The sequence below is a fragment of the Pundamilia nyererei genome, unplaced genomic scaffold (genome assembly GCF_000239375.1).
Source record: "Pundamilia nyererei isolate P.nyererei 1_Seehausen unplaced genomic scaffold, PunNye1.0 scaffold00009, whole genome shotgun sequence".
NCBI classification, from domain to species: Eukaryota; Metazoa; Chordata; class Actinopteri; order Cichliformes; family Cichlidae; genus Pundamilia; species Pundamilia nyererei.
Window position 1 is genome coordinate 6,659,013 of NW_005187410.1, and position 19,026 is coordinate 6,678,038.

The following is a 19,026-nucleotide window of genomic DNA, read 5'->3' on the forward strand; positions in this document are numbered from 1 at the left end:
GCCTGTGCACCTGGATAAAGTGGAGGCCTGTGTACAGAAGGGCATCTGTTGTAAAATCTTTGCCCAATCAAGCATGCAGATCATCAGTATTTCTTTTATAAGTCCCAGTTAACTCTGGATAAACTCTTTTATAGCCCAGTGCATCAGCACTGAAAGTGCTGATTCATTTGCATTATTTGTATTTATATATTTATTTATTTTATTTATTGTATTCATTTGGCTGAGTCAGAAATATCTGCATAGATTAAAAGAGCAACAAGCAAACAATTCATGGGCAGATACTAATAACATTAAGTGACATTTTGTAAACACTATGAAATGCTACCAGACTTTTATTTATTTTCTTCTGCTCTGAAGCAGAAAATGATCTGGTGCACCGACCAGCTGATCTAAGCAACATAAACTTCAGCTTTTGTTATCTTTCAGTTTCTTTTGATGTACTCCAGCCCACACAAAAATATGGCCTTAAATTTTTTGCTATCACAAAAGGTTATATAAGCTGTGAGTTTGTAAATGTGGTGCTTGAAATCGCATTCAGTGGTCGATTCACTTACCATCTGTCCAACATCTGGGCACAGCACTTGCCCTCTCCTGACAGTAGTGAAGTCATGATGTGCTAAACTGACCCTGGTCTTCTAATTTTCTTTCTGTTTGCACTAAAAAGTCCCTTTGAGCAAAAGCAGCTGCTTTTTACCCATTCTGCTTCATTAATAATTCAAAACCCCTTCTCATTGTTTACTCCTCATGCAAAATTCCTTCCAGAGTGAATGGAACAAGCTCGGGCTTGACTAAGATATGAAACCACTTTAAATACCTGGAAATCCAGGAATGATGTGACAGTTGCAGTGACGGCACAAGCTTTTTGTGAATAATATGTACAAAATATGAATATTTGTAAAGTGTTTCCCATAGAAAGCATTTTAAAAAGATGTCTAAATGCTCTAAATTTCTCCCTACCTCTACACCTTCCCTCCGTTTCATAATTCATTAATGTTATCTCTTTCCAGCATCAGATGGAGACAATCGTGCTATAGGAAAAACACTCCCTTAATGGTGTTCATTTCTGGCCCATTACCTGTTTTATTAAATCAAACTAAAACAGATAACCCCCATTAACACTGTACTGTAGTACCGTAACTCATATATGACCCTGCTGTAAGAGAAGCAAAGGCTGAACAGGATATTGGCTTTCTGTAGCTCATAAATTTTGTTGTAACTCTTTCCGTTTGGTGGTGAGAATTGCACAAATCTGAGGTACCCTAAGTGCTTTGGTGATAACAATAAATTGCAAACACTCTATCTTGTGAAAGAAGCATTAAGAGGGGAATCTCTTAACATTTTTCAGTGCTTGGCTTTGCATAGAGCACTGTTTCAGTATGTTTGACGGATCCTGTGTAAGCAGCATCTAATAGAAGTAGAAGAAGCACATCAGATCACAGCATAAGTGCAGTTCAAGTAAATTATAGGACACTCTACTGCAGAGTGCTAGAAGGGAAATTTACATATATATTATTACTTTTCTGACTCTAAGGGAGCCCCAACTGCCAGAAATCACGAAGTAAATGTAATTCGGATGGACTGCATGTTACTATCAATATAATGAGGAAAAGGTGAGCTTAAGTATTTGCCTCTAATTAGATGAGAATACATCAGTACGACGTCAAAAGACGTCAGGCACTTTGCTCACCCCCACTAAATATCCAGTTTAAAGTAATCTAAACTTTCTTGTGGTTACAGTTACAGCACTCTTTCAGAATGATTATGGTGCAGTTTTATATGGAAAAGTCTTGGGCTGATTGGGACAACATGTTCAACTATATTGAACCAAAACCGCAATGTTTCTCCAACCTTGAACGTCCTGCTTTTTGTTGCTTAAAAGCTAACCACAGACGTGTGGGTATCCTTCCATAAAACCTCTTCTGCATCAATACAGTGCATAAATGTGGCAACCCCGTAAATTTAAAAAAAAAAAGATTCTTATAACAAACACCAGACAGCAATTGTGTTGCTCACTGGGGTGGCTTGAGGAACTGGACTGAAATATATAGAGTACATTTTAGTGCCTCATCTGGAATTGCACATACTGCACTTAACTATGCAAACATCCATCTTCCATGTGTAATTGTAGTATCGAAGCAATATGATTGCTTACCATCATGCAAGTAAGCAGCGCATGGGATGTTTATAGCCTCAGAATGAGCTGGACCTGAAGGCACACAACTGCAGGGACCCCAGACTCACTGTGTAGCAGTTACTTTTATGGTGATCTGGAAATGGCATGGGTTTTAAAGTGGAACAGCTAAAAAAATTTTGATTTATTTGCACTTAGTTTTTTAAACATGTATCCAACTAAGGTTGCAGGCGGTGCTCGGGCAAATAGCAGTGTGTAACTCTATGTGAAAGGCCGGCTGCACCCTGAGCTCGTTGCAGAGGAACAGGTAGCCTTTCATGCTCATGTCCACAGCTACAGCCAACTCAGAATCAACATGTAACCTAATATTTTTTTAAAAAAGCAGGTTTTTGTACTGTGAGGAAACTAAAGGACCCTTAGAAAGCTTACATAAGTGCAGGTACAATATTCAAATGCCACACAAAAAGGCCTCAACTGTCAAGCACCAACAGTTTAAAACCTGTAAAACCCGTCAAGCAACTGCACAATCCTTACCAACATTAACTTTTTTCCTTATCTAAATCTATTAGTACTCAACAGAAAAAAAATTATAAGTTATCTAGTATTTGATCCTGAGCCTGACAGTGTTACAGGACTGCGAGGCCAAATCAGTTCCTTCTTAAGGCAACTGCTCTTTTATTCTGAGTCACTGCTCTACTTTAACATCTAAGTTTCTTATGTTTCTGAATACCTTTCAATTAAATCATCTCACAACACATTGAAATTTGGGAGCACACATGCTCATAAATGCTTGATCGGGACCTGCATGCAGGATGATCAAGAGCAAAAGTATCCATTTCTCAGTTAGTCAGAAGCTGTCTCATTCTTTCACTGCAGATGAGCAAGTTAGCAGGGGTGAAATGAGCCGTAACTAGGCTTTAACATCAGGAATGTATTGACAAAGTTCAGGGCAGATAGCTTGGGCTTGTGTGTGGAAAATCCTTCACACAAGAACAGATAGAGAGGCCATAGCTCTGGTGAGGCGACTACCACACGCTGAGTGCTGAAAGATCACGGCAGACTCTCAGACAAGAAGGAGGCCGAGAGAGTATCATTAGCAGAGCACTGACTAGGTTGACCTTTGGATATCCCTGCACAGCTTTCTTATCGCAGTCATGACATAAATGCACTCCTGGTTCAACAACGAAGACTGCTGATCTGCTCTTCAGCTCCCAATATAACACACCAACACAGCGTGTCAGCAAGACTATACTGTCCCAAGATTACTACAGCTGGTGGTGTGACTTAACGCTATAAAAGGAGGTCAAGACACTGAAAATATGTAGACAAGGGTTGATGAGCTGTTTTAAAATGTGTTGTTTTAAAACGTTAGAAAGAGCAGGCACATACTCAGAAACAAAGGCAACACAGAGTTATTGTTATAGATAAAATAATAGAGTTTTGGTACTTTAAATTATGAGGATAACATTATCAGTGACTCCTGAGAAAAAAAAATATTATCCATTTCCTCAGGATAGGAGGGAACACTGGAAGGAACTGCATCAACACTTCTGCCCTCAGGCAAACATGAGCATTGACTTTGGCCAAGATACCTCCCTCTTGGCCATCAAGATGATATTCCTTAATGAGCTCGTCATCCCATTAGAGGGGTGTGCACTGGCTAAAGAATTTATTGCATGCACATGGAAGTTTGCAGGTCAAGCACTGGGCATGAAAATCCAAAAAAGTGCTTAGTTTGTATCTTCTTGGAACAGTATTGCAATTTGGTGGCAGCACGGCTGCTAAAAAGATATTAAACCCACATTTGTATATTAATCTGGTGGCAAGATGTGAACTAATCAAGGCTTTTCATCTGACCCTGAAAATAAAGTCTGTTTCCTTTTCCTTTAGTTTTTCAGTATGTCAATAACTGGAAAATGTGTTTTCCTTTTTATACTAAACCATATCTCATGAACTATAGCTGAACCACTCCTATCCTAGAATTTAGCGTATATTAGACGTGGCAGCTGGGATTAACAATGAAAAGTGATACCGACTTGTCTTTTTAGCTGAAGTTTGATGATTCTTTGGATGGATTTATTCAAACAGTGTAGCAAAAGCTTTTTCTGAACCACATTCCTTTTTTTTTTTAAAGTTTAAGAAAAATAAACAATCATTTGGGGTGAAGAAGAAATCACTGAAGCAAAATATTTTGTCTGCATTTAATATAGAATAATACACGTGTTACACATTACCGTGTCAAAGGAATGCCTCTGTTCTTGTAGACACATGTTTGCTTCTCAACTTCGTTCGAATTGCAACATGAAAAAAACATTTCGGTGTAACAGCTTACATATGTAACCAATCACATGAGAAGATGTGCCTGTGTCAGCATATAAAAAAAAGAAAAAGTTATTATTTACATTTTATAACATGTAAAAGTCCTCTTTTGCTGTCATGCTCTTTCATACACAGACACAGGGCATCTGTAATACCCAGACACCTCCACACACACATACACACACACATGCAAACATGATGATGTTTTTGTTATTTGGTTGCCAATAAACACTTGGGTGTTGCCTGTATGAGAGGAACAAAGCTTTTCATTTATTTTGGTCATAAGGTTTGCGCTGTCTGTGGCCTGCGTGATAACCCAGCAGGATTAATACCACATGGACATGTGTATCTCACTAGCACAGATACAAGATAAGAGTGACAGCAATGGATACTGTATAATGCCTTCCAGAACAGTCAGAAGCGACATGCATCTACTCTTTGAGCTCAGTAGTCACAGCTGATGGTTCCAGACTGATGGTCTGGAAAGATTTACGACCAAAATAAAACTGAGCCGTAAGGTTAAAGTAGGAGGGTAGGTTAAGTTGAGCTGAGCTAATCAGCAACTTGCTGTCTTTATGTTTAGTTTAGAAATATGAGAATAGCATTAATATCATAAATTCAGTCAGAGTGAAAAGTCTGTCTTTCAAAAGAGTTGAAGTGTTCCTTTAATAAGTAGAAACCTAAAAAAGTCTTTTGTCTTATTAGTAGGCTTTTTTTGCTGATGTGAGAAGAGGTTGTGGTCAATAACACAGCAGGACTTAAATACTGAGGCAGCACTGTATGACGTGGAGCTCTGAGCAGAAATCAGTGTGTGAAGACATTTAAGAGGAAAACACATTTAAACTCATATAAATACAACTATAAACAAAGATATATATACATTGAATACACATACAAACTTACAACAAATATAATTCTACATAGACAGCAAAAACTTACCACATTTACAATCACTGGTTTGGCTTTGCAATGATACTAGCTCCATGATTTCTGTAACAGATTTTATAATAACATTGCTTTCTAAGTGCTTTTCAATCAGTCCACCAGAGATGAAGTGTCACGATCTTCAAGCTTTTCTGTGACTCTAGCATTTCCTCTTTTCATTGTCTTCTAATGTCAAACATAATGCTGATAATAGACGAAACAAATCAGCTGTAAAATAAGTTTACACTGAATTAAAGTTTCATTAAATGCTTTGCAGAGATTTGTAACTTTTAAATCTGTGGTGGGTTTTCTACGGCTACAGCAGAGTACTCGGCCTCAGACACGTTCGGAGCCTCGATGAGACGTGCCAGACCCGTCCTCGTCGAGTATTTGAAAATGAAAGCCTTCATGAGGTCATAGCGATAGTTTCTGTTGATGAAGTTGTAGAGGATGGGGTTGAAACAGCAGTGAAGCAAGGACAGGCACTGGGTGAGATGTAAGGCCACGTAGATCACATTCTCCAGGCCACAGGTCAGCGGCACTATGCCCAGCTGTGACAGAGCGTCAGCCAGAAGGACACCGTGGTAGGGCCCCCAGCAGGCCAGAAAAACCACAATGTAAGCTAGGATCACCCTGCGGCTCACGTGGCGCTCCTGCTCCACTGGGGAAGACGATGAAGTAGAAGAAGAGGAAGAGGAGTGAGCAAAAGCTCTGGCCAGCAGGATGTAAAACACAGCAATGATGGGGAAGGGGAGAACAAAGCCAAGCAGGATGAAGCTCAGCTGCACCCCCACCATCCACTCCTTGGGGTTCTCCTCTGGGTACTCAGGCCTGCACAGCATGATGTCCCCGTGTGCTGACTTCACAGTATGCAAAAAGTAGGTGTCTGGCACGGAGGCCATCAGAGCTAGAAGCCACACCCCTACACACGCACCACGGCGGATCAACTTCCTGCGTGCACCTCCCTCATCTGCATGCCGCGTCACACTCAGGTAGCGATCCACACTCATGCAGGCCAGGAAGAAGATGCTCCCGAAAAGGTTGACGAAGTAGAGCAGGTGCGTGAGTTTGCATGCCACTTCACCAAAGGGCCAGTGGCCATGCTGGGCCAGTGAGCTCACCCATATAGGCAAAGTAGCACACACGCAGAGGTCCGCAACTGCCAGGTGTGTGATGTACATGTGTGTCTCGTGGCGAGGGCTGGAGTCTCTTTGTGCGCGGATGTTGACCCAGAGGACCAGGGCGTTGGCAGCCAGGCCGACGATGAAGATGAAAGTGTAGAGGACGCACAAGGAATTCAGCAGAGCCGTACGGTTGAATGCCGTTGCACACACCATTGATTCCACACTTGTTATGTTGCTGAATGGGTCAGAGAAGTTGAGCTCATCCAAAGAGTCCCACAGGACCTCCATATCACTGCTGCTTAGACTCATTTTTCAGCACTCGGAGAGGACAACAGACCGCTGGGAGGTAACACACACCGCCTCTGATTGGGACAGAGTCTGAAAAACATGACAGTAAATTATAATTTCTTGTAACATATATTTATTTTGATAATGACACAGCTGCCAAATGTGAGAGGTTTTTCAACAAACCTTCGGGTATTATATTTAAGATCTGAGGTTCTGCTGCATAAAGCCTGGCTTATTTTACTCATGTGCACTGAATGAACTAATAAAACATAAACCCACTTGTGGTATGCCACCAGATCCCAAAGAATCTTAATGCGGTTAACTTGTTAAAACACTGCTTTCATGACTTAATAGAGGTTCTCTGTTACCGTGTCACAAACAGTGGGATTTACTATGATTGATGTGCAGTCAGGGGGAGCACAATAAATGTTTACATTAGCTCCACTGGCTCAGAGTGCAGATTAGACACAAGGAAGTGGGATCGAGAAGTCCAAACAGGGTGTATTTCCTGGACGTTCCGGGCATTCCAAGATAAAGCAGTGGTCAGGGTGGGAAACCTGACGCCAGAGTCTTGTTTGTTTTCTGCTCATAAAGCAGCCAAAGATCAGCTGTCACTCCCCAGATGATCAAAGAAAAGGCAGCTCGTAGCTTTGAATACGTCATTCTGCAACATCTGAATCTTATAATGCAGCAGCACATGGCACACCACACACACACACGTTTTTTTTTTTTTTAAAGAAAAAAAAAGAGCCTTCATACATGCAGCAAATAAGGTGACTGAAACAGTATGTAAGATTAAAGAAGTATCAGTCTGGATCACCTTGGCAAGTCTAAAACCCGGTGTGATTTTGTTCACCCTGGCGGACCACCAAAATATTCGCCCTTACATGGTCTTCATTCACAGTATTCTGCTGTGATGTCTCTCTCAGCTAACTGTCAGCTTGACACAGTGTGAAAGATCAGAGGTGAAAGGGGATACATCAAAACCAGAAAACAAGAGGCTTAACCCCGCCGTCGCCCCCGACTGACTTGTACGCCCACAGAGTGAATTGTGTGCGGAGACCAGCGGGAAGGCTTGACGCCTTCAGAATGGTCCGACCACAGTAAACATGGAGGTCACCAACCACTGCGTGACACAGCATGCCACAGAGCTGTGAAATGTGACCATATCAGACATCTGTCTGTATAAGAAAACGGTGCTGTACATATAATAATTGGCACCAGTTCAAAAACGATGATGAACAAAAAGACAAGTTGAATTTTAGTCTAAACAAGGACAGCTGGAACATATTAAGATGTGCAGCTGTCTAGGGAAGGTTATGTCTGCTCTCGAAGCCTGCAGTCAGTTTGATTATTTATTTTCATTTTATGTCACTTTACACCTCTGCTGTGACAAATTTTGGGTAATATTGGTCAGTCCAGTTTACTTTGCACCATTTTGCTTTTAAGCTGCAGGACTGGTGACAACGTTTTTGCAAAACTTTGTGAAAATATTTGATTTTTTAAAGATTTTGCATCAGTATGATGACATGATACATTTTTTAAGCAATACCATACATTAGAATGAGTTAAAAAGGAAATTCCAATCAAAATAATAATAATAATAATAATAATTTATATGTAGTGTTAAATTACATGTATCAGAAAGGGGTACAGAGAATTTTTGGTTTTAATATCAACATCAGATAAAAGGTTCTGTGGTAATACTGAATGCAGGCGGTTGATCCAGCATTACTTCCAGCATCCATTCCTATTATGGCTTTTACATTATAATAAATTGAAGTACTACCTGTAGCATGGCCTGGGATAAAACAGTTTAAAAAGATGTCACGTATCACACATTTACTTTTACTTTCAATTGTTTGGGATGGCATGGAGACCCATTCATCCTGGAGGGATTTCCAAAGTGTAATCCCCCTCAATTGTTTCTAATTCCCTTATATTGTATGGAAAATACCTGCAGGTGCCAGGTAGCTCCGCGGGCTTCAAGCTAATTAACCTTTCAACACCCACACCGTTAGATAACGCAGACAGCGCATGAAACCCCTCTCTATCTCTCCGTCTCTGTCTTACTCGCTGTATCGCTCAGCGTACCTCTTCTCCCCCAGCTTTTCTTCTCCAGCTTTTCTTCTTTTATTTAGCTCGCCACTATCCACTTACAAATTAGGTTCAAAGTCTTTTGTATCTCAATACACAGAAAATAAAAGACAGGGAGGACGATTTTCATGTGTAAATGCTGCCCACACGGATCGTGCAGGTGCAGCATGTTTGTCACAAGTTTCTCCTGTCAGGCTCGATTTACAGTTCACAATCTGTAATCAGATATTCGCTGTTTAGGACAGGACATGAGGATTCCGCGTAGATGAACAGTAAAAGTGCTGTTTTGTGCGTCATTACGCACAAGCACTAAATCCAAGTTGCTTCCGACGACAGACATGCAATGTCATTGTTGTCATTGTTGATTTATATCAGACGAGAAACAACCGTCTGTTATCAGATTTGAGCTTGGTATACAGAAGCCCGACTCCAGATTTGAATAGGGGAGCAAACAAACAGATTACAGACAGGCTGGAAGGATTGAGAGCAATAAAATGGTTATTATTATAAATTGTTTATGTTTCACGAACAATTAAGCAATACTTTCCCCTCGTCTGGCATTTGTTATAACGATAAAGAGTCGATAAAAGTGTCAAAATGTAATAAATAGAACAGAAACAGCTGCTGGTATAAGAAGTAAGCGGTCAAAATTACGTCGCGCATTTCAGAAGAATTTTTTAAGAGGTATTACAAGTTGAAAAAAAGAACACTTTTCCTGCCACACAGCTGCTTATTAAGCACCGTACCTGTCTTTCTTCTCCTTTTCAGCTCACTCGAAGAGCAGGTTTATTTGCGATAACCCCTGATGTTAAAAGGATAACTTCAGATCCACCGCAGGAAACTTGCGTGCGCTTCCCTCCGCCTCCTCAAATGAATGCGAACCTCCTGTTCTGCACTTGCTGATACTCCTAAGAGCTACGCCTCTAAGGCTGGTCCTAAACAGATATGCGTATTGACATGGCATCGCCAAGCGTTCAATCAACAGTCAGCAGCCCAGCGAGTTTCGGTTTAGCCTCACTGTTGTTCCCTTAATTCAGCTAAACGGTTAAAAAAGAATATGTAAAACTGGCAAATTTTATTTCAGTTGCAAGTTTGAAATGACATGCAGGTTTTTGTACGTCTTCACTGTAACAATGCACTGTAATATAATTATTCCGTTATCACATAGCCAATACAAAACATATGATGTATAATAATAGTATTATTATTATTTTATGTAGACCACGACAATCATTTTTACATTTTAGATTAAACGTCCTAAAAATCTTCATGCAACATCTACCTTAACTTTGTGCTGCATGTGCATTGTTTTTCTAAGTAATTGTGCATAGTATATTAGCTGTAGCTGTAGTATTGCAGCTGCATTATATTTTGCCATGATTGGCATTTTTGGAAAGCAGTTGGCATATATGAAAAATCTGTTAAGATAAATAAACACAACCTGTTCAGATGGTTCACACAGAACTCATAGGAGTCAACATTATTGGCAGATGGTCAAAGTGTTGTTGTTGTTGTTGTTTTGTTTTTTGTTGTTGTTGGGGGTTTTTTGTTTTGTCTTTTTGCTTATGGGCTTATCTTCACTATTTTCCTTCAATTCACTGGAGCTCTATTTATATTTAAGGAAGTCACAACAGAAGTAATCTGTAATCTTCAGGAGGAGTAAAAAAAAATAATTTTTAAAACAGGAAGAAGCCTACAAGTGAACCCGACTCAGGTAAGGAGACCATCTGCCTCGACCGGTTAGGTTGAGAGTAGAGCGGAGAAACAATAGATAAACACAGATAACAAAAAATACTTGGCAGTTTGGTGGGGCCTGTAAGCGTAGATCAGGAACATCCAGCTCTAGAGCTTGCAGAAAGAGAAAGGGAGAGAAATGCAACAGTACAACTCTGTGAGAGAGAAGATATTAAGTTAATAATATCCAGAGGAGGTCAAGCAGTTACACAGCTCTGGAATGGAAAAGGTTCTAAATGTTAACATACCCTAACAGCTTAGTGTCTTTGTGTTGGGAAACACTGATTTTCATTTGAACAGAAATGGATACTTTAAAAAATAACTAAGTGGTTACTATTTGGTTTTACACACACACACACACACACACACACACACCCTACCCCACCCCAAACTATGAACTGAATGTGTCTCGAGACACAACAGACACAGACACTGGCAGGGCAGTCACAGTAACTCTTCCACTTTGTAATACAGAGATGTATGTATATTGTTATTGTAACTATTTGAAATTTTGGCAAATACTGCTATAGTCCTGACTGTTACTTCAACATCCTTTGTTCCTGTTAAATAATACCCAAAGGATGTTATTTTTAAAGAAACCATTAGAAAAAATACTTTGTAGTACTGGTACTGGTAATACGGTAAGTTTATGAATATGTAATATCCCCACTGTCCAATGAATAAAGAATAAATAAATATATATTTATATATAGCCCCAAAGGAGCATACAAGTGCACTAAGAGTGCAAGAGAGAAGCAGTGATCAGTGCATCAGGGAGGTCTCCCAGCAGCAGAGGCCTACAGACACATGGAACAAGTTTGTCTTCAAGGCTTTCTGCCAAACAGGTTTTTCTAATACTTTTAACTCAAACAATGATAAACTCAACCAAGTAGCTTGTATGTTTCTATCAGCCAGGTGTACTGAAATATTTTAAAGTGTGGACTTTGGAGGACACCACAGATCAGTGTCTTCAATTCAGTATTTAAACGTGAACTATGGTCATACCATAGTGAGCCTTCTGCTCATAAGCTATGATGTTGGATAATGGCCAGATTCTTTTTTCTTTCAGGACAGTTTCACATACTGCAATTTGAGTTTTCACTGGTGTGAAATTATGTCATTATTATTCTTGAACTATGACCAAAAATATGTTTCTGAGGTCACAGTGTCGTGTGACTTGCTCCTCTTTGAGTCAAAGGGAACATTTGTTCCAAAAGTTGAAAAAATTCTTTCAAGAGACAGAAGAGATATCACGCTCCCAAGAACGAGACAAAGATAATGGCTGTTGGCGGGGTGAAGGCAAAATAACAGAGGAAGTCTAAAAACAATGGTATCATACGCTATTTGAACCCCAGTGTCCTGGGTTAAAGTCCCATGAGTTATGCCAACTTTCCAACTTCCCACAGTAGACTTAAAAATTCTTTCAAAATAAGAGCCCTTCACTTGTCTTAGTAGCAATTTCACAAACTGCAGTGAGACTGTGTTGGTACAAAGAATGGTCTCTAATGGAAAGAAAACTGGTAGAAATCATTAAAACATGATGATATGATCAGAAAAATGATGAAAACATAATTGCTATTATTTCAAAACTCCAATTTTACACTAATTCATACAGCAAAATAAATTCCACTGTTTTTTATGTATAAAACAATTACAACAAGTACATCCCAGTACTGAGGATAAAATCATTATATTCAGCAGACATATTCATATGAGGGCAACTCCCTGCCGCACCCGCCCTAGTCAACTAAATATGAAACCAGTTGCAGACATTCAGTAAATCACATTTACTGTTTTTGGCTCCCACCCAAAACCAAGACATGGGTTAAACCCAACATTCAGCCCCAGAAAGATAACTGAAAACATCCTCTGAATAATGACAGTTACATTTTTGTCTAATGTTTGCTGTGTTTCAGGTTCATTTTGAACAATCCGACCAAATCATGATGCAAAGGGGTGTTGCGGGTGTTGTCAATTTTTTTTTTCTTAAAGAATTCATGAAATGCAATGCTCGTTTTAAAAGTTTTCTTCAGTTTTACTTCAGTCTTTATCCTCTTATTTGACTCTTACGCTGTCTCATTTCAAGAATGTTCTTTGAAAGCGCCACAAAGCAGCGTGGGAGGTTTGTGTGTTTGTCAAAAGCTTCTGCTCACCTGCAACTCTGGTGGCCTCGCAGCTGCTTTTGCCACCACCGGAGCAATTAACCCCAAGTTCAATACAAAGACGGGACCACAAAGAGAGTCAGAAACTGTGGGATTTATTTAAGGAGTCCACTGCAAAAGGATATTTGCTTTGTCAAATCATAATAATATACTTTGATCGGGCTCATGAGCCTCTGCAGAGGGAAGTAATGTCTTTGATGTTGTGTTTAATGAGGGAAGTATTGACTTAACCAGGTACAGAGTGTCCAGCCTTTCTTTCTGAAAATGATATTGTTGACCTGCTTGGGTCACCAATTGGGCTAAAGTTTATTATGACTGCATGCCTTGTATACAGCAATGAAATACAGCCAGCAGGCTACTCTGACCTCATTAAAGAGCAAAGTAGTAAAGTCAGTTTCAATAAGGCTTTAAAGAGAGTTCCCACTACGCACGCATACCCATTGTCCTCCATATCAGGAGCATCAGGGGGGGATTTGTAAGCCTTTCTGATAAGCATCCGTAGCCCCGCAGACTGCTGCCAACCTCTGTTCTGCTGTCCTCATTCACAGGGAAGCCAGAGTGGGAACAGTAGGGGTGGCTGGGTGTGTGTGAGAGTGTGTGTTGTGTACTTTCTGCTTTCAACATGCTTTCTGCCACAAAAACATCCTTAATAAAGGTGTAATGAGTAAAGAATTCACTTAGATAACATTAGAGACATTTTGACTTTATTTACTTAAAAACATCTTCAGCTCACGTCTTCATGCGGTTCATTTTAGCCGCTGCCATGATGTTTACTGCATATATATGTCGCGAGAGAGAGAAAGAGAGAGAAAACATCTGAGAGAATTTCCTTCAGAAGTTCATTCGGTTGAGAAGAAAGCATAAAGTTTTGGTCATCAAGTCCAGAAAACCTGGACTTGATGGTTAATATTCTGGATCTCTAAAGCAAGTAAATAGGAGCCATATTTTAAATAATACACTGACACAGTAGTTGTTAGTTTATAAGTGATGTGTATTTTTTCCACTGCCCTTAAGTGGTCAAGTATTACTTAACTCAGCTTTAATACTTGTGTTATTCCACGTCTGATTCACTAATCCCACACCTAGCACGTACCAGGCTACACGTAGAGTCCACGATTAATCTTTTCTTTTCATGCTATACAGACTATAAAACTCTTTTAGACAGGTTTGTTCGCTATGGGAACAAGGTTAAGTAAAATCTGCTTGTCTTTGCCAAAATTCCTGAGATGCAGCATTTGACTCTTCATTTGCACAGTCTTAAATAGAGACATCCTGAGTTATCTGTTTTGATAAAGGCTTACTGTTTTTAATCATTCAAGCACAGTTTTTGAGAGATATTTGCCCAATTAAATCACGATGAAGCAGGCTAAACTGTCAGGAGATAAGTGGATTGAAAAAGATAGGGATGCTGAAGAGGGAAAACAGTGAGTAGGAACCAAACGGAGAAAGACTGCATCAGTTATTGCAAATGACGGCTGTTTGCATTGTCTAGCCCTGCTTCACGGTGGCGGGTTTGACCGACACATTCTTTTTCTTGCAAATGTCCATTCAAAGGGTACCTCTCAAACTTTCTCCCCACCACATTGTTACAGTCGACCTCCCCTCCTGCTCAGAGGCTCCCCCGTGTACTTCTCTACACTCGCACATTCCAGCTTATCCACTGCTCCAACCTCACTCATTTTTCACTTAATTACTTATTCATTTAAATTTATCTTTCAAGCCGAGAAGGACCTGCGTGAGCGAAGCTGAAAGCAGCTCGCACAAGGATGGAGCTTGTCAGGGAGTGCATGAACATGAGGGAGGGGTGACCACTGAACCTTACAAAGCTATTCAAAGGACAAAAGATTGGAAGTTATTTATTAAGCTGGACTTTGTCTCGGGTTTTTGCAACCCGTCTCTGCCAAAATAATATATTTTTACCGGAGCTTCTGATGAGGTGATCTTTCGGGATCTGTTCGTGCAGGTGCGCGTCTGGCAGAGACAGTGCGTCTCTGTCAGGAAATGTGGCAATCAAGGCATTCCTCACACTGACCGAGCATACCTTACAACAGCTCCATGAATGTAGGTGAAACCTGAGACCTGCTCAGATGTCCAAAAAAAAAAAGGAAAATGTCAAAAGTCTCTGTGCTGAACATTTATGCAAAAATATTCCTAAAATTGCCTGAAACAATTGATTATGTAAGCTTTTTTTTTTTTAATCCTGGCCATCTGGTTAATGTATTCACTCTCCTTTTTGCGCTTAGGGGAAATAGGTCTTAAGCTGCCAAAAGATCCATTATGTTCACTGGTAAGTTACTATATCTGTGTTCTGAGCAAACAGTGAGGGGTTTTCGGAGCTTTTTTGCTGAAAAAAACGCTTCCTCCTGTGAGGAAAATGGCTCTGAAGAGAACAATAAGAGTGAAACAAAGCAGCATACTTGTGAGGGATCAGTTTAAAGATGGTACAAAACTTAAAAACCCTAAACAGAACTGTAAAGATAATTCTCTGTGGATTGATCACTTCCAGGACAGTAAACTGATCCTTTTTTTTTTAATATTAGAGACCAGAGCAGTCACTTTGAAGTCTTAACTTGTTCCCATTGTTTTCCTCTGGCTCTCTGGAAGAGCTTTCTTTTTGCTCTACATTCCCTTACCTCACTGAATCTGTCAGTGCCTTCATGCTAAGTCGTTGGCCATGACCGGCTGCGGCTCATATACTCCATTGACTTTGTCCATCATCTCTGCACGCACTGGTAATTCAAACAAAAAGCAAATTCTGCTTTCCCCAAGCCGTTTACACACCCCACACTCTTTTTCTTTCCTTTACACACACACAGCAAACTGCTCATGTTCATTACTATGAGCCAGATCACTGAGATCATGCAGGAGATAGGTAATAGGTGAAGAAAAGTCTAGCCCCAGGGGACACTGAACGTCCAGTATGGATTAGTGAATGACAGAATCTCTCCACAAGCTGCAGGAGAAGGTGTCCCTCTCTTTTTGTACCCCAGGGTTTACAGCTAATCTGGTAATCCTATCCTGACAATCCTGACATGTGCAATGCAACACATTGCCTTTCGATCCTGTTGACAAAGTTCACAGAAATTGTAGGTAACTTTCACCCCTATTGTCCTGTAACATTAGATGAAAAATGGACCATCAGGATTTCTGGAATGCGGTGTTGTTTTGGAGAAGCCTGCAGCAATATTTCAATACTTATAGGTGTCTTTGCCAGCTTATGGTTGTACATGAAAGCCTTGGTGCTGACGTACGGTCCCTGGGATCAAGTTCACAGTGTTATAACAAGTTTCAAACTTTTACGTTGCATCAACATGCCGAGGTGACCTACACAAAGCGACATTTCCAATGCAAACATAGTACATGTTAGGTTTTATGTGAGCGTGAGGCACTGAGAGAAGACCAAACAGTGTGGGTTTTACTGGATATAAACACAACTCCAACGCACTCAAACATGATGATGGAATAAATAATGTAGGTAAACATGCTAGCAGAACGAAGTCTGACTCGGTTAAATGGAGGGAAAAAAGGAAAAAAAAGATCTACATGGTGGTAAAGTATAAATATCATGTCCTTTAAAGAAAAAAAAACTGAGTGATCGATTAAAATCACAAGAGCAACATACGATGGAAAATTACCTCAAGCCATTTGTCTCTCTCCCAGGTGGTTCCCATTCCTGGTCTCCCCACAGATTTCATGCACACAAGTGAACATGGCACTGCAGGGGGATTACGGCCAGGATGTGGCAACGCAGGCCTCATCTGGAGTCCAACCCTCTGCGCCTTGGGCTGCTAGAGAGGGGCACTCGCATTAGCACCCTCATTCATCTAGCCTTTCCTCATAGTCTCATTTCTAAGCCGGAGCCCAGTTTCAGCTTTTGCTCTCAGACAAAAACATACGAGGCCATTTCCAGTCTTTCATTGCTTTTATTGATGTTTAACAGAGACAGAATGATCCCAGGGAGTAAAAAAAAGAGAGAAAACAAGTCAAATAGAAACAAAACTGAACATCAGTGCAAAGGACCAAACAGAAATGAGGAATAGGGTGTGCTGTGTTCATCGTATGTCTGTTTTTATCATCACCCTGCAGTTTGAGGTGAAGATGCTCCAAGAGAGATCTGCTTCTCATTAGAATACAGAAACGCATTTAAAGAGGGAGCGTAATGGCTGACTGGAGCCTTAACCCTGTCACTCTGACACTCCAAACCACCAAAAGCCTCCAAGAACCTCCCAGCCACACTCAACCTTGGCTTGTAAATACAAAACAGCTTTGCTGCCTCACGTCAGCCTCTCAGTACCAGGCACCCTATACATCAGAGTCTGAATCGTAGCCAATAGCCTCATGTCCATTCATCAAAACACACGATGGCAGGCCTTCCATGTGAGAGTTACAGAGTTGCAAAGTGCAGGCTCGCCTGGGCCCTATCAATGCCAGCTGACCCGAGTAAAAATGCCTGTCAGGAGCCTAATTTGTGGGACTGTTTATATGTGGTAATCTATGGTTAAATCCCCAGAGAAAAACATCTCCGATGAACATTCAGATCACTCATTTGTAAAAAATGTGTTAAATTTCCCATTGTGGTAAAAGTTTCCTGTGAGTTTTAACATAGGTGAGAGGAAGACTAACACAAAGGATGAGGATAAAGTGAGCAAGGGATGAAAGACACATCCTGCAGAAGTTCATGAAAAGAGGAAGGCGGTGGTGTTTTTGTTATTATTTTTTCACCCGTGTTTTTTCCCTCCTTTTCAGGCCTTTGAATAGAGTGTTTTGGTCCTGTTTCTCCACAGCTGTTGTAATGGACTCTTTTCATACAGGCTGTGATATTGCTTTTGGAACTGAGAGATTTACATTTTTTTTATTCACAGGATCTGAATTTGTCATTTTTAACAACATTATCTACATGCTGCAAGAAAAACGTGGTTTAAAAGGCTAGCCTGATTGGTGTGGCTTTTGGACCAGGGATTGTACTCAGATGTCAGAGTAAATACCTCAGTTCCATAATGATGGGGAACATACAATGGGCACTCTGTGATGGGAAGGTAAAGGGGGCAGCTGAAAGTCAAAGCATAAAAGTTAACGCCGGTAGTTCTTCATTACAGACCTTTCCTGCTGCCAATCTTAATAGAAGTGGTCTGAAGCGCGCCTCGCTTTTCTTCGTGTACAAGCACACATGGATTCAGTCTCTCACACGCAAGCAAAGTTCGACAAGCTGCATTTTTCTTTGTCAAGGAATAACCGATTGGATTTTAATGTAACCCTCGAAAGATTGAAAGGATGGATGATATAAATAAGTTGCTTCGTATTTCTTCAGCGTTTTACCATCTCTCTCTCTCCCACTCTGTTGTGAGTCATCATATTTAAAGGCTGGCCTGTTGTTAACCCTGTGACATCTGGTGCAAACACAAGCACCGATTTATGACCTAATCAAAACTCCCAAAAGTTAACAAAGAACAAACAGTCATATCTGGCACACAGAGATTTACTCGGAGATTTAGAGTAGAAGAAAGTGTTTACTTTACACTGTAAATTCTTCATATTTACCTTTTAACTTTTTGAGAAACACATTTCTTGAAGTGTGCAGTTGAAATAAACACATTCAGAAGAACTTCTTTTGTGTACTACTTATTACTTAGGCGTGAGTCCTTCAGAGTCTGAAAAAGATTCTGTGAAACTCCAGCCAAAGGTCTCAGCCGGTGTCTTCACTGACAGTGCCACTTACAATGAAAATGAGGGAGAACCTTGTTACAGTTGGAAGAAGTTTACGTTCTAACATGCAGTTAACATTGTCAAAGCATATATTTTAACCCAATCCGTGATCCTTTCTTAAACCTAATCAAAAGATTTTTGTGCCTAAAGTAAATCAAAACAAAAACCTAAAAACAAGAGTAAAGAAAAAGTAGCTCTGCAGTTGTCCTTTGTACCGGGTGAAGTTTGTGTGGCTCGTTCTCACCTCCTGGAAACATTTGTGAGTTTTTATATGACATCTGGCTACAGCAGAGCACAAACCATGTATGTTTAAAGATGACACTAGATGAGTACCCAGTCATGGATTGCAAATAGAATTTTATGTAGCTTCTGGGTCTAAAAAGTAAAGCTAATGAAGAAGTGTCTTAAATCTACAGACTTTCTTTAGGCTGTAGAAATAAGTTGAATTGTAAAGAAGGCTACAGGAGAAAAAAAAAAGAAACCTCGGCTCATTTGATTAGGTCTGGAAACAAGATGGAACATCTCACTAGAGTCTTCCTCTGCT

The 19,026-nt window shown here is 40.3% G+C and overlaps 1 protein-coding gene across 1 annotated transcript; it reads right to left on the minus strand.

Annotated features, from left to right (window-relative positions):
* Positions 1-4,318: 4,318 nt before the first annotated feature.
* ackr3a (atypical chemokine receptor 3a) lies at positions 4,319-9,778 on the minus strand. Its single transcript, XM_005723597.1, has 2 exons — positions 9,630-9,778; positions 4,319-6,876 (listed from the first exon to the last, which is right to left on the minus strand). Exon 2 carries the CDS (start codon positions 6,805-6,807, stop codon positions 5,665-5,667), a length of 1,143 nt encoding a protein of 380 aa, XP_005723654.1. The 5' UTR covers positions 6,808-6,876; positions 9,630-9,778; the 3' UTR covers positions 4,319-5,664.
* Positions 9,779-19,026: the final 9,248 nt, after the last annotated feature.